This window comes from Heptranchias perlo, chromosome 10, assembly GCF_035084215.1.
Source record: "Heptranchias perlo isolate sHepPer1 chromosome 10, sHepPer1.hap1, whole genome shotgun sequence".
NCBI classification, from domain to species: Eukaryota; Metazoa; Chordata; class Chondrichthyes; order Hexanchiformes; family Hexanchidae; genus Heptranchias; species Heptranchias perlo.
In genome coordinates this window covers 5,859,029-5,874,409 of record NC_090334.1, presented here as the reverse complement: position 1 = coordinate 5,874,409, position 15,381 = coordinate 5,859,029, and the positions used below count along the sequence as shown (strand labels likewise).

General features: G+C 45.1%; 1 protein-coding gene across 2 annotated transcripts in view; it reads left to right on the top strand.

The window, feature by feature from the left end:
* The window catches only part of LOC137326252 (cytosolic phospholipase A2 zeta-like), a 101,777-nt gene that overhangs the window by 29,128 nt on the left and 57,268 nt on the right, over nt 1–15,381 (top strand). For both annotated transcript variants that reach the window (XM_067991172.1, XM_067991171.1), the window contains exon 7: nt 562–628. In XM_067991172.1, the coding sequence (XP_067847273.1) occupies nt 562–628 (67 nt within the window). The remainder of the gene's footprint in view (nt 1–561; nt 629–15,381) is intronic.

The window sequence follows — 15,381 nt, the reverse complement described above, 5'->3', positions numbered from 1 at the left end:
CTTCCGAGGTCCCTCTCGCCACTTAAGACCCTCACAATCTGTTGTCCAACTCTCATTTGCCCTTTGGCACCCCAAGAGATGGGAGATAACAACTTGTATCCAACTTAATGGAGCCTGTGGCATTGGGCAGTGTGTGTCATAGATGTTTCAAACCTCTACTTTCATCACTGACTAAAAGTAATTGCCCCAAGAAGCCCCCAGACTCAAGCAATCCCTGCAATGAGTTTCAATTGAACCATGATTGTGAGTTGACATGCTTTCACGGTGCGGAAGAGATTGTAGCACACTGATGTTATAATTCAGAGTAAATGGCGTAATATGTATAGAGTGGGCATTGGCCGACCTTTCCATGTGTCCACATTTGTGATTCAGGTAGCCAGTCAATGATGAAAATAACAGTGATTCCTCACATTAATAAGGGCAAAAAGGCAAGAATGCAGTGAAAGTACAACTAATAATCGAATTGGTAGCCCAGTACCTGTAATCCAACGCCTGTGTATCTGGCATTTCCTGTTTAGCTTGATGCTGAGCTAACTTGTTTTCTATTTCTCCATTGACTAGGCTCAACCCTGTACCTGTGTGGAAACCAAGGTGAGGAATGTCAACAATGCCCAAATGGTAGGCACAGGTGAGTGAAAACATAATGTGGCTACTGAATGCAGGAGTGCTAGAGGATGGGTGTTCTTTCTTATTCGTTTATGTTACTCCTCAAAATAATAGAGTTCAAAAGCATTTATTGTTGACGTTCACAGAGTATTAAGCATACCGTAATAACTATTATTTGACAATAATTACTCATACACTTGACAGCACACTTGTGGTGATACCTCACGAGCTCATCGTGAAATTCAAACATGTTACAGTTCTCGAGCTAGGAGTTCTTGGTTTGCCAAACCTTAACGAATTCCAAAGTATCTGTTCTAACACTTGCTTTTTAAACCTTTTTTTCACTCTGCCATGTGAGAATTCACATGTTTCTACATTACCTAATCCACATTTATCATTCAACACTGTCCTTCCAGCGCACAGATCAGACTCCCCTTTTTGCAGGCAGGTGCCTTTTCAAGGCTAGAGCTAACAAAGACAGCTTCTTTGTCATTTCTTACCAGCTAAAAGACGGTCTTTGCCTGGTATTTCTTTTATTTCCTATTGTGCTCGCTGACCTACATTGACTCCAGGTCAGGCAACACCTCGATTTTAAAATTCTCATCCTTGTTTACAAATCCCTCCATGGCCTCCCTCCTCCCTATCTTCATAACCTCCTCCAGCCCTACCACCCACCGAGATCTCTGTGCTCCTCCAATTCTGGCCACTTATGCATCTCTGATTTTAATCGCTCCACCATTGGTGGCCGTGCTTTCAGCTTCCTAGGCCCTAGGAATTCCCTCCCTAAAACTCTCTGATATGGATGACAAAAGAGGTAAGGGACAACATAAAACTAAAAAAAAATCATACAAAAATGCAAAAAATAGCACAGATCCTGGCGACTGGGAGAGATACAAAGACCAGCAAAGGGTGACAAAACAGATAGTAAGAGCTACAAAAAGGGAGTATGATAAGAAACTTGCAAGGGATATCAAAATCAACACAAGAATTTTTTACAATTCTATTAGGAAAAAGAGGGCGGTCAAGAGCAATGTGGGCCCCTTAAAATCTGATAATGGTGATATTGTAAATGACAATAAGGACATGGCGGACATGTTAAATAATTACTTTGTGTCAGTATTTACAGTAGAGGAAGAGGATAGCATACCGGGCACCCCAAGGAAACTAATTTTGAATCAGGGACGGGAATTCACCGTAATTAATGTAAGCAAATTAACAGTAATGAAGAAAATAATGGCACTAAAGAACAGCAAATCCCCAGGATCAGATAGTTTCCATCCCAGGGTTTTAAAGGAAGTAGGTGAGAACATTGCAGATGCCCTAACTATAATCTTCCAAAGTTCTCTCGATTCAGGAACCGTTCCTTTAGATTGGAAAATTGCACGTCACTCCGCTATTTAAGAAAGGTGAGAGAGGGAAACTAGGGAATTATAGACCAGTTAGCCTAACATCTGTTGTCGGGAAATTACTGGAGTCTATAATTAAGGATAGATTGACTAAACACCTTGAAAATTTTCCACTGATCAGAGAGAGCCAGCATGGATTTGTAAAGGGTAGGTCATGCCTGACGAACCTGATTGAATTTTTTGAAGAGGTGACTGAAGTAGTGGATAGGGAAATGTCTATGGATGTTGTTTATATGGACTTCCAGAAGGCATTGGATAAAGTCCCTCATAAGAGACTGTTAGCTAAAGTGGAAGCTCATGGAATTGAGGGCAAATTATTGACCTGGTTAGGAAATTGGCTGAGTGGCAGGAGACGGAGAGTAGGGATAATGGACAGGCACTCAAATTGGCAGGCTATGACCAGTGGTGTCCCACAGGGATCTGTGTTGGGGTCTCAACTATTCACTATATTTATTAACGACTTAGATGACGGGTTAGAGAGCCACATATCCAAGTTTGCCGATGACACAAAGATAGGCAGCATTGTAAGCAGTGTAGGTGGAAGCATAAAATTACAGAGAGAAATTAATAGATTAAGTGAATGGGCAAAACTGTGACAAATGGATTTCAATGTAGGCAAGTGTGAGGTCATTCACTTTGGACCTAAAAAGGATAGATCAGAGTACTTTCTAAATGGTGAAAAGCTCGAAACAGTGGAGGTCCAAAGAGACTTAGGGGTCCATGTACATAGATCATTAAAATGTAATGGACAGGTACAGAAAATAATCAAAAAGGCTAATGGAATGCTGGCCTTTATATCTAGAGGACTAGAATACAAGGGGTAGAAGTTATGCTACAGCTATACAAAGCCCTGGTTAGACAACACCTGGAGTACTGTGTTCAGTTCTGGGCATCGCAACTTAGGAAGGATATATTGGCCTTGGAGGGAGCGCAGCGTAGATTTACTAAAATGATACCTGGACTCTAAGGGTTAAATTACGAGGAGCGATTTCACAAACTGGGGTTGTAGTCACTGTAATTTAGAAGATTGAGGGGTGATTTGATCGAAGTTTTCAAGATATTTAGGGGAACTGATAGGGTAGATAGAGAGAAACTATTTCTGCTTGTTGGGGAGTCTAGTACAAGGAGATATAGCTTAAAAATTAGAGCCAGGACTTTCAGGAGTGAAGTTAGGAAACACTTCTACACACAAAGGGTGGTAGAAGTTTGGAACTCTCTTCTGCAAACGGCATTTGATGCTAGCTCAATTGTTAATTTTAAATCTGAGATTGATAGATTTTCGTTAGCCAAAGGAATGAAGGGTTATGGAGTTAGGTCATAGATCAGCCATGATCTCATTGAATGGCAGAATAGGCTCAAGGGACTAAATGGCCTACTCCTGTTCCTATGTTCTCTACCCCTCTCTCCTCCTTTAAGACGCTGCTTAAAACCTACCTCTTTGACCAAGCTTTTGGTCAACTGTCCTAATATCTCCTTATGTGGCTCGGTGTCAAATTTTGTTTGCGCCATGGGACATTTTACTATGTTAAAGGGGGACTATGTGAGGGGGGACATGATTGAGGTGTACAAAATTATGAGGGGCACAGATAGGATGGATACTAAGGAGCTTTTTCCCTTCGTTGAGGGTTCTATAACAAGGGGGCATAGATTCAAGGTAAAAGGCGGGAGGTTTAGAGGGGATTTGAGAAAGAACTTTTTCACCCAGAGGGTGGTTGGAGTCTGGAACTCACTGCCTGAAAGGGTTGTGGAGGCAGGAACCCTCACAACATTCAAGAAGCATTTGGATGAGCACTTGAAATGCCATAGCATACAAGGCTACGGACCAAATGCTGGAATATGGGATTAGATTAGACAGGGCTTGATGGCCGGCGCGGACACCATGGGCCGAAGGGCCTCTATCCGTGCTGTATAACTCTATGACTGACTCTAATATAAATGCCAGTTTTTGTTGTTGTTAACTAAACTGAACATTGAAACTCACTTAACAGGCAAACGCTAAAGGTTAATATAGAGACTTCAAGACAATTTAATTAACCCCTTTCTTACAGGAGAGGAGGAGAAAAATAAGGGCAGAAAATTGGGTTTGTTTTCATGTTTTGCTTTTCCCCTTTCCACTGAAGGCACAGACACGTGCCGGCCAAGTTCCATGGGGGCTGGCAGCCATCTCACCCAAGTGACAAATTGTCACGTGTGATTGTTTGCAACCACATTGAGGGTCAGCCCTGCTGGACTGGTCCTGTCCTCATCGCTACACACCAGCAGGGTAAACAGCAATCAGAAGTGGGAACCGTAGCTCATTATTTAACCCAGGGATGCTGAGGGAAATTGTAATACCCCCAATACTGCTTCAGCTGATATCAGCTTACTCCGCACAGGACTGGGAATCAAACCTGGAATCTTCTGTTCTGTATGGCTTAGTGCTGCACTGGGGTGTGTCTTTACTCACGAGACCACTTGAGGAGATTCTTCTTCCGTATAGCAGCTTCAAGAGCAACATTATAGAATCATAGAATCATGCAGCAAAGGAGGAGGCCATACAGCCCGTCGTGCCTGTGCCAGCTCTTTGAAGGAGCTATCCAATTAGTCCCAATCCCCTACTCTTTCCCCATAGCCCTGCAATTTTTTCCTTTTGAAGTATATGCACAATTCCCCTTTTAAAGTTACTATTGAATCTGCTTCCACTTCCCTTTCAGGCAGTGAATTCCAGATCATAACAACTCGCTACGTAAAAAATTTTTCCTCATCTCCTCTGTGGCTCTTCTGCCAATTACCTTAAATCTGTGTCCTCTGGTTACCGACCCTCCTGCCAGTGGTAACAGTTTCTCCTTACTTACTCTATCAAAACCTTTCATAATTTTGAACACCTCTATTAAATCTCCTCATAATCTTCTCTGCTGTAAGGAGAACAATCCCAGCTTCTCTAGTCTGTCCAGTTAACCAAAGTCCCTCATTCCTAGTTCCATTCTAGTAAATCTCCTCTGCACCCTCTCCAAGGCCGTGCCATCCTTTGACATTAAATGTCGATGTCCAAGTTTGTCATCCGCTTTGTGAAATCTGGTGATATGGAGTGAATAGAAGCTATTTTACCAGGTAAGGATTTTAGCGACCAATAGTCCATGGTTTTGATAGTCTGCACAGTCGCACATCGGGCTATTCTTCATCTTCCATTTATATATAGGTGTTTGCTGTGCTCATATGAAGTTCTATGAAGATGTGGTTCACAGTGACACATATTTCACGTGGCATGATGAAGCTGGGTGGTTGATATTACGGTCCATGATCAGGTCCTGATTCTTGACCCCGCTGGCTTCCCACATCCTCCGCTGCTTAGCCTTAGGTGAAAGTTCTGAGGTATTAAAAGTTTCGGCGTGTAACCAGAAAAGGTTCCTAAGGTGGCCTCTTCCCTTCCCTCTCCTCCCAAAACCATGATAGGGTCCCCCTGGTCCTCACCTTCCACCCCACCAGCCTCCAGGTTCAATGTATCATTTTCCACCATTTCCGCCATCTCCAGCATGATCCCACCACCAAACACGTCTTCTCCTCCCCTCCCCTTTCATTATTCCGAAGGGACCGCTCCCTCCACGACAGCCTGGTCCATTCTTCCATCACCCCCAACACCCGCTCTCCTCCACACGGCACCTTCCTGTGCGAGCGCAGGAGATGCAACATCTGCCCCTTCACCTCCTCCCTTTCCACTATCCAGGGCCTCAAACACTCCTTTCAGGTGAAACAGCGGTTTACTTGTACTTCTTTCAATTTAGTATATTGTATTTCGCTGCTCACAATGCAGGAGCATTGGGGAAACCAAACACAGATTGGGTGATCGCTTTGCTGAACCACCTCTGCTCTGTCTGCAAGCGTAACCTTGAGGTGCTGGAAGTCTTAACGCGCATCAAGGTAGATAAATCTCCGGGACCTGATGAAATGTATCCCAGGACGTTATGGGAGGTTAGGGAGGAAATTGCGGGTCCCCTAGCAGAGATATTTGAATCATCCACCGCTACAGGTGAGGTGCCTGAAGATTGGAGGGTAGCAAATGTTGTGCCTTTGTTTAAGAAGGGCGGCAGGGAAAAGCCTGGGAACTACAGACCAGTGAGCCTGACATCTGTAGTGGGTAAGTTGTTAGAGGGTATTCTGAGGGACAGGATCTACAGGCATTTGGAGAGGCAGGGACTAATTAGGAACAGTCAACATGGTTTTGTGAGAGGAAAATCATGTCTCACGAATTTGATTGAGTTTTTTGAAGGGGTAACCAAGAAGATAGATGAGGGCTGTGCAGTAGACGTGGTCTACGTGGACTTCAGCAAAGCATTTGACAAGGTACCGCATGGTAGGTTGTTACATAAGGTTAAATCTCATGGGATCCAAGGTGAGGTAGCCAATTGGATACAAAATTGGCTTGACGACAGAAGACAGAGGATGGTTGTAGAGGGTTGTTTTTCAAACTGGATGCCTGTGTCCAGCGGTGTGCCTCAGGGATCGGTGCTGGGTCCGCTGTTATTTGTTATTTATATTAATAATTTGGATGAGAATTTAGGAGGCATGGTTAGTAAGTTTGCAGATGACACCAAGATTGGTGGCATTGTGGACAGTGAAGAAGGTTATCGAGGATTGCAACGGGATCTTGATAAATTGGGCCAGTGGGCCGATGAATGGCAGATGGAGTTTAATTTAGATAAATGTGAGGTGATGCATTTTGGTAGATCGAATCGGGCCAGGACATACTCCGTTAATGGTAGGGCGTTGGGGAGAGTTATAGAACAAAGAGATCTAGGAGTACAGATTCATAGCTCCTTGAAAGTGGAGTCACAGGTGGATAGGGTGGTGAAGAAGGCATTCAGCATGCTTGGTTTCATTGGTCAGAACATTGAATGCAGGAGTTGGGATGTCTTGTTGAAGTTGTACAGGGCATTGGTGAGGCCACACTTGGAGTACTGTGTACAGTTCTGGTCACCCTATTATAGAAAGGATATTATTAAACTAGAAAGAGTGCAGAAAAGATTTACTAGGATGCTACCGGGACTTGATGGTTTGACTTACAGGGAGAGGTTAGACAGACTGGGACTTTTTTCCCTGGAGAGCAGGAGGTTAAGGGGTGATCTTATAGAAGTCTATAAAATAATGAGGGGCATAGATAAGGTCGATAGTCAAAATCTTTTCCCAAAGGTAGGGGAGTCTATAACGAGGGGGCACAGATTTAAGGTGAGAGGGGAGAGATACAAAAGGGTCCAGAGGGGCAATTTTTTCACTCAAAGGGTGGTGAGTGTCTGGAACGAGCTGCCAGAGGCAGTAGTAGAGGCGGGTACAATTTTGTCTTTTAAAAAGCATTTGGACAGTTACATGGGTAAGATGGGTATCGAGGGATATGGGCCAAGTGCAGGCAATTGGGACTAGCTTAGTGGTATAAACTGGGCGACATGGACATGTTGGGCCGAAGGGCCTGTTTCCATGTTGTAACTTCTATGATTCTATACTTGCCATTTTAATTCCCCGTTCAACTCCTACTCTGACCTCTCTGTCCTCGGCCTCTTACACTGTTCCAATGAAGCTCAACGTAAGCTCGAGGAACAGCACCTCATCTTTCGTTTAGGTACTTTACAATCTTCCGGACTCAACATTATTTACAATAACTTCAGATCTTAACCACTGCTCCCATTTTTTCGGTCAGCTAGTGCTGGTAATGGTTCTGCTGCTGCCATTTCCAGCTACTCCTGATCAGTCTTTTGTTTCTCAACTTGTCCCATTACCACTTACCTTGCCTTGCACCATCATCCCTTTTGTCATTTAATCACTCGTGCCCTCCACCCTATCGCAGACCTTCCCTTTTGTTATTTCCTCCCCTCACCCCCTTTCCCTGGCTCTGTATTTGCTCAAAAACTCTCTTAACATCTTGCAGTTCTGACGAAAGGTCTTCGACCTGAAACGTTAACTCTGTTTCTTTCTCCACAGATGCTGCCTGACTTGCTGAGCTTCTCTGGCATTTTCTGTTTTTATTCCTAAATTGGCATTTCAGAAGCTTCTGGAGATCATGGAATGATACAGCACAGAAGGGAGGCCATTTAGCCCATCGTGTCTGTGCGGGCTCTTTGAAAGAGCTATCCACTTAGTCCCATAGCCCTGCAAATTTTTCCCCTTCAAGTATTTTTCCAATTTCCTTTTGAAAGTTATTATTGAATCTGCTTCCACCATCCTTTCAGGCAGCGCATTCCAGATCATAACAACTCGTTGAGTAGAAAAATTCTCCTCATCTCGCCTTTGGCTCTTTTGCCAACTACCTTAAATCTGTATCCTCTGGTTACCGACCCTTCTGCTACTGAGAACAGTTTCTCCTTATTTACTCTATCAAAACCCTTCATGATTTTGAACACCTCAATCAAGTCTCCCCATACCTTCTCTGCTCTAAGGAGAACAAATGTAAGGAATCTTACAACACCAGGTTATAGTCCAACAATTTTATTTTAAAATCACAAGCTTTCGGAGATTATCCCCTTCGTCAGGTGAATGAGTGAAAGATTCTCAAATCGCATATCTTATATTAGGCTGGGACAGCATCACACCAATCAAAAGGTGTCGTTGTTGTTCAAACAGGCCAGTCACAGAGAACAGCACGTCCCAGTACACTGGATATACATTGAGTCAATTACACAGACAGAAAGAAAGAGACCCAAATGGCAGAGAGAGAGAGAGAATATTAAAACACATAACTTTTTTTTCTTCCCTTTTTGCTGGTGGGGTTACGTGTAGCATGACATGAACCCAAGATCCCGGTTGAGGCCGTCCTCATGGGTGCGGAACTTGGCTATCAATTTCTGCTCGACGATTTTGCGTTGTCGTGTGTCTCGAAGGCCGCCTTGGAGAACGCTGACCCGAAGATCAGTGGCTGAATGTCCTTGACTGCTAAAGTGTTCCCCGACTGGCGATTGTTGCGCGGTGTCCGTTCATCCGTTGTCGCAGTGTCTGCATGGTCTCACCAATGTACCATGCTCCGGGGCATCCTTTCCTGCAACGTATGAGGTAGACAACGTTGGCCGAGTCACAGGAGTATGAACCATGTACCTGGTGGGTGGTGTCCTCTTGTGTGATGGTGGTATCCGTGTCGATGATCTGGCATGTCTTGCAGAGGTTGCCGTGGCAGGGTTGTGTGTTGTCGTGGACGCTGTTCTCCTGAAAGCTAGGTAATTTGCTGCGAACGATGGTCTGTTTGAGGTTGGGTGGCTGTTTGAAGGCGAGTAGTGGAGGCGTGGGGATGGCCTTAGCGAGGTGTTCGTCGTCATCGATGACATGTTGAAGGCTGCGGAGAACATGGTGTAGTTTCTCCGCTCCGGGGAAGTACTGGACGACGAAGGGTACTCTGTTGGTTGCGTCCCGTGTTTGTCTTCTGAGGAGGTCTATGCGATTTTTCGCTGTGGCCCGTCTGAAATGTCAATCGACAAGTCGAGCGTCATATCCCGTTCTTACGAGGGCGTCTTTCAGCGTCTGTAGGTTTCCATCGCGTTCCTCCTCGTCTGAGCAGATCCTGTGTATTCGTAGGGCCTGTCCATAGGGGATGGCCTCTTTGACGTGGTTAGGGTGGAAGCTGGAAAAGTGGAGCATCATGAGGTTGTCCGTGGGCTTGCGGTAGAGTGAGGTGCTGAGGTGCCTGTCTTTGATGGAGATTTGTGTGTCCAAGAAAGAAACCGATTCTGAGGAGTAGTCCATGGTGAGTTTGATGGTGGGATGGAACTTGTTGATGTTATCGTGTAGTCTCTTCAGTGATTCTTCGCCGTGGGTCCATAGGAAGAAAATGTCGTCGATGTATCTGGTGTATAGCGTTGGTTGGAGATCCTGTGCAGTGAAGAAGTCGTGCTCGAACTTGTGCATGAAAATGTTGGCGTATTGGGGTGCGAATTTGGTCCCCATGGCTGTTCCGTGTGTTTGGGTAAAGAACTGGTTATTGAAGGTGAAGATATTGTGATCCAGGATGAAGCGGATGAGTTGTAGGATGGCGTCTGGAGATTGGCTGTTGTTGGTGTTGAGTACTGAGGCTGTTGCAGCGATGCCGTCATCGTGGGGGATACTGGTGTAGAGTGCCAAGACGTCCATCGTGGTGAGAAGTGTTCCTGGTTCAACTGGTCCGTGGGTGCTGAGTTTTTGTAGGAAGTCTGTAGTGTCGCGACAGAAGCTGGGGGTTCCCTGTACGATGGGTTTCAGGATGCCCTCGACGTATCCAGAGAGGTTCTCACACAGGGTTCCGTTGCCTGATACGATAGGACGTCTGGGTGTGTTGGCTTTGTGTATCTTTGGGAGGCAGTAGAAGTCTTCCACGCGGGGAGTACGTGGGATGAGAGCACGTAAGATGCTTTGAAGGTCTTGATCAGTTTGTTGAGCTGGTGGGTGTGTTCTTTGGTCGGATCTGCGGGTAACCGTCTGTAGTGTTCCTGGTTGTCCAGTTGTCAGTATGCTTCTTTGCAATTGTCCGTTCTGTTCTGTATGATAATGGCTCCTCCTTTGTCCGCTGGTTTGATGACGATGTTGCGGTTGGTCTTGAGAGCGTTGATGGCGTTGCGTTGTGCTTGGGTGACATTCTGGACTGTCTTGTGAGTGCGGCTGATGAATCTGGCATTGACGCATTTCCTGACAGCTTGAGCATACATGTCCAGCTGAGGGCAGCGACCCTCCGGAGGAGTCCAGTTTGACTCTTTCTTCTTCGGTTGCTGTACCGCGGATCCCTCTGTCTGCTGTTCCGGATCGTTGATTGTCTCATTGGGCTCGCTGCTGAAATCTTGGGATTTGTGGAAGAATTCCCGGAGTCTCATTCTCCTGATGAATTCCTCTGTGTCTGCCGCGAGACTAGTGGGGTCCATTTTGGTGGTGGGGCAGTAATTGAGCCCTCGGCTGAGAACCTCGATTTCGTCTGGCTCAGACAAGGAGGAACACGATGGACACCTACAGACGCTGAAAGACGCCCTCGTAAGAACGGGATATGACGCTCGACTTGTCGATTGACAGTTCCGACGGGCCACAGCGAAAAATCGCATAGACCTCCTCAGAAGACAAACACGGGACACAACCAACAGAGTACCCTTCATCGTCCAGTACTTCCCCGGAGCGGAGAAACTACACCATGTTCTCCGCAGCCTTCAACATTTCATCGATGACGACGAACACCTCGCTAAGGCCATCCCCACGCCTCCACTACTCGCCTTCAAACAGCCACCCAACCTCAAACAGACCATCGTTCGCAGCAAATTACCTAGCTTTCAGGAGAACAGCGTCCACGACATGACACCACAACCCTGCCACGGCAACCTCTGCAAGACATGCCAGATCATCGACATGGATACCACCATCACACGAGAGGACACCACCCACCAAGTACATGGTTCATACTCCTGTGACTCGGCCAACGTTGTCTACCTCATACGTTGCAGGAAAGGATGCCCCGGAGCATGGTACATTGGCGAGACCATGCCGACACTGCGACAACGGATGAACGGACACCGCGCAACAATCGCCAGATAGGAGGGTTCCCTCCCAGTCGGGGAACACTTTAGAAGTCAAGGACATTCAGCCACTGATCTTCGGGTCAGCGTTCTCCAAGGCGGCCTTCAAGACACACGACAACGCAAAATCGTCGAGCAGAAATTGATAGCCAAGTTCCGCACCCATGAGGACGGCCTCAACCGGGATCTTGGGTTCATGTCACGCTACACGTAACCCCACCAGCAAAAAGGGAAGAAAAAAAAGTTATGTGTTTTAATATTCTCTCTCTCTCTCTCTGCCATATAGGTCTCTTTCTTTCTGTCTGTGTAATTGACTCAATGTATATCCAGTGTACTGGGACGTGCTGTTCTCCGTGATTGGCCTGTTTGAACAACAACGACACCTTTTGATTGGTGTGATGCTGTCCCAGCCTAATATAAGATATGCGATTTGAGAATCTTTCACTCATTCACCTGACGAAGGGGATAATCTCCGAAAGCTTGTGATTTTAAAATAAAATTGTTGGACTATAACCTGGTGTTGTAAGATTCCTTACATTTGTCCATCCCAGTCCATCACCGGCATCTCCACATCTAAGGAGAACAACTCCAGCTTCTCCAGTCTCTCCATGTAACTGAAGTCTTTCATCCCTGGTACCATTCTAGTAAATCTCCTTTGCATCCTCTCCAAGGCCTTGATATCCTTCCTAAAGTGTGGTGCCTGGAATTAGCCACAATAATTCAGCTTGGGCCCAACCAGTGTTTTATAAAGGTTTAGCATAACTTCCCTGCTTTTGTACTCTATGCCTTTATTTATAAAACCAAGGATCCCATGTGCCTTTTTAACAGCCTTCTCAACTTGTCCTGCCACCTTCAAAGACTTGTGTACGTGCACACCCAGGTCTCTCTGTTCCTGCACCCCTTCAAAATTGTACCATTTGGTTTATATTGCCTCTCCTTATTCTTCCCACCAAAATGAATCACTTTAGACTTCTCTGCATTAAATTTCATCTGCCATGTGTCTGCCCATTTCACCAATCTGTCTATGTCCTCCTGAAATCTGTTACTATCCTCCTCACTGGTTACAACATTTCCGAGTTTTGTGTCATCTGCAAACTTTAAAATTATGCTCTGTATACCCAAGTCCAGGTCATTTATATATATCAAAAAGAGCAGTGGTCCTAATACTGATCCCTGGAGGACAACACTGCACACTTCTCTCCAATCTGAAAATCAACCTGTCACCACTAATCTCTACTTTCTGTCCCTTAGCTAATTTCATATCCACGCTGCTACTGTCCTTTTAATCCCAACGGCTTTGATCTTGCTAGTCTATTATGTGGTACTTTATTTTGAAAGTCCATATACATAACATCAACCGCACTCTCTTAATCAAAGAACTCAATCAAGTTAGTCAAACACAATTTGCCTTTAGCAAATCCGTGCTGGCTTTCATTTATTAACCCATATTTTTCCAAGTGACAATTAATTTTGTCCCGGATTATTGTCAATAAAAGTTTTCCCACCACTGATGTTAAGCTGACTGGCCTGCAGTTGCTGGGTTTATCCCTCTCTCCCCTTTTTTGAACAAGGGTGTTACATTTGCAATCCTCCAGTCCTCTGGCACCACTCCCATATCTGAGGAGGATTGGAAGATTGTGGCCAGAGCCGCTGCAATTTCCATCCTTACTTCCTTCAGTAACCTCGGATGCATTCCATCTGGACCAGGTGACTTTTCTACTTTGAATATTGCCAACCTTTTAAGTGCCTCCTCTTTATCTATTTTTATTTCATCCAATTTCTCTACTACCTCCTCCTTTGCTGTGACATTGGCAGCATCCTCTTTAGTGAAGACAGATACAAAGTATTAATTTCGTACCTCGGTCATGCCCTCTGCCTCCACAAGAAGATCTCCTTTTTTGTCCCTAATCAGCCCCAACCTTCCTTTGACTGCCCTTTCACTATTTATATGTTTATAAAAGATTTTTGGATTCCCTTTTATGTTACCTGCTAATCTATTCTCATGCTCTCTCTTTACCCCTCTTATTTCCCTTTACAGTTCTCCCCTGCAATATTTGTATTCATCTTGGTACTCCGCTGAATTATGAACCGACATTTAGCATAAGCCTCCTTATTCCGTTTCACTTTAATCTCTATATCTTTTGTCATCCAGGGAGCTCTATCTTTGGGTGCCCTTCCTTTCCCCTTAATGGGAATGTATCTACTCTGTACCCGAATTATCTCTTCTTTGAAGGCCTCCCATTGCTCATTTACTGTTTACATGTCAATCTTTGATTCCAATCCGCCTGGGCCATATCCCTTTTCAACTCACTGAAATTAACAGTCCACCAGTTGAGTATTTTCACATTTGATTTTTTCCTTGTCCTTTTCCATAACTCTAAAGCTAATAATATTGTGCTCATTGTTTCCCAAACGCTCCCCCACTGACTTGCTCCACTTGCCTCAATTCAAACCACAGGACTAGATCCAGCACTGCTTCCCTCCTCGTTGGGCCGGATTGAAAAAGTTCTCTTGTACACATTTCATGAATTCCCCCCCCCTCTTTTCCCTTTACACTGTTATTTTCCTAGTCTATATTAGGATAATTGAAGTCCACCGTTATCACTGCTCTAAAGTCCTTGCATCTTTCTGCAAATTTGCTCTTCCATCTCCTTCCCACTGTTTGGTGGCCTATAGTATATGCCCAGCAGCATAATAGCTCCTCTGTTGTTCCTTAATTCTAACCAAATAGATTCTGTCTTTGAAACCCCAAGTACATCATCTCTTTCTAGTGTTGTAACAGTATCCTTGATCAATACTGCCAGCAACTCCCCCACTCCTTTTTTTTCTTCCCTATCTTTCCTGAATACATTGTAACCAGGAATATTAAGTGCCCATTCCTCCCCTTGTTTGAGCCAGGCTCTGTTGTTGCCACTATATCATATCCCATGTGGGGACTTGTGCCTGCAGCTCATAACCCTTATTTACCACACTCCGTGCTGTTATGCACATGCACTCCAAACCCACATTAGTGTGCCTCGCATTTCTCCCTGTCTGATCCCTCCTATTTCTGAACTACTTTTTATTCTAGTGCTGTCTCTCCCAGTCCTCTATGCACCTTGTTTCCCCTCTCTAATGCTTCATCCTGGTGCCCCTCCCTCAGCCAAATTAGTTTAAACCTCCCCACTCCTCAAGTTAACCTCCCAGTGAGTACATTAGTGCCAGATCTTCATTAATAGGCAGGTCTGAGTTTGTTAGGGCCTGTTTGTATTCCCTGATTATCACTACTTCTCTTCTGCAAGATGGTGGCAGACTGTTGATGCTGGTTTCAGCACTCCTGTGATGCTTCTCATTGCCGTGTTCAATTGTTGTCAACAAGATTGGTACCGTGGACTTCCTGCCCATGTTGGTGCGCAGTGTTCAGCTACTGAGAAAGGTGGCGCTCCACAGGGCATGAGTGTCTGCCCCCCAACTGGTGCCAGCTAATTTGTGGATTAAGTTGACCCTAGTTTTTACCTTGGCTACAGTTTCCATTAAATGATGATGGTATGTGAGACTACAACAACAACGATTTGCATTTATATAGCACCTATAACGTAGTAAAACATCCCAAAGCGCTTCACATGGAGTATTATCGAATAAAATTTGACACGAACCATATAAGAAAATATTAGGACAGGTAACCAAAAGCTTGGTTTTAAGGAGCGTCTTAAAAGAGGAAAGAGAGGTACAGAGATTTAGAGAGGGAATTCCAGTGCTTCGGGCCCAGGCAGCTGAAGGCACGGCCGCCAATGGTGGAGTGATTAAAATCGGAGATGCACAAAAGCCAAGAATTGGAGGAGCGCAGAGATCTCGGAGGGTTGTAGGGCTGGAGGAGGTTACAGAGATAGGGAGAGGCGAGGCCATGG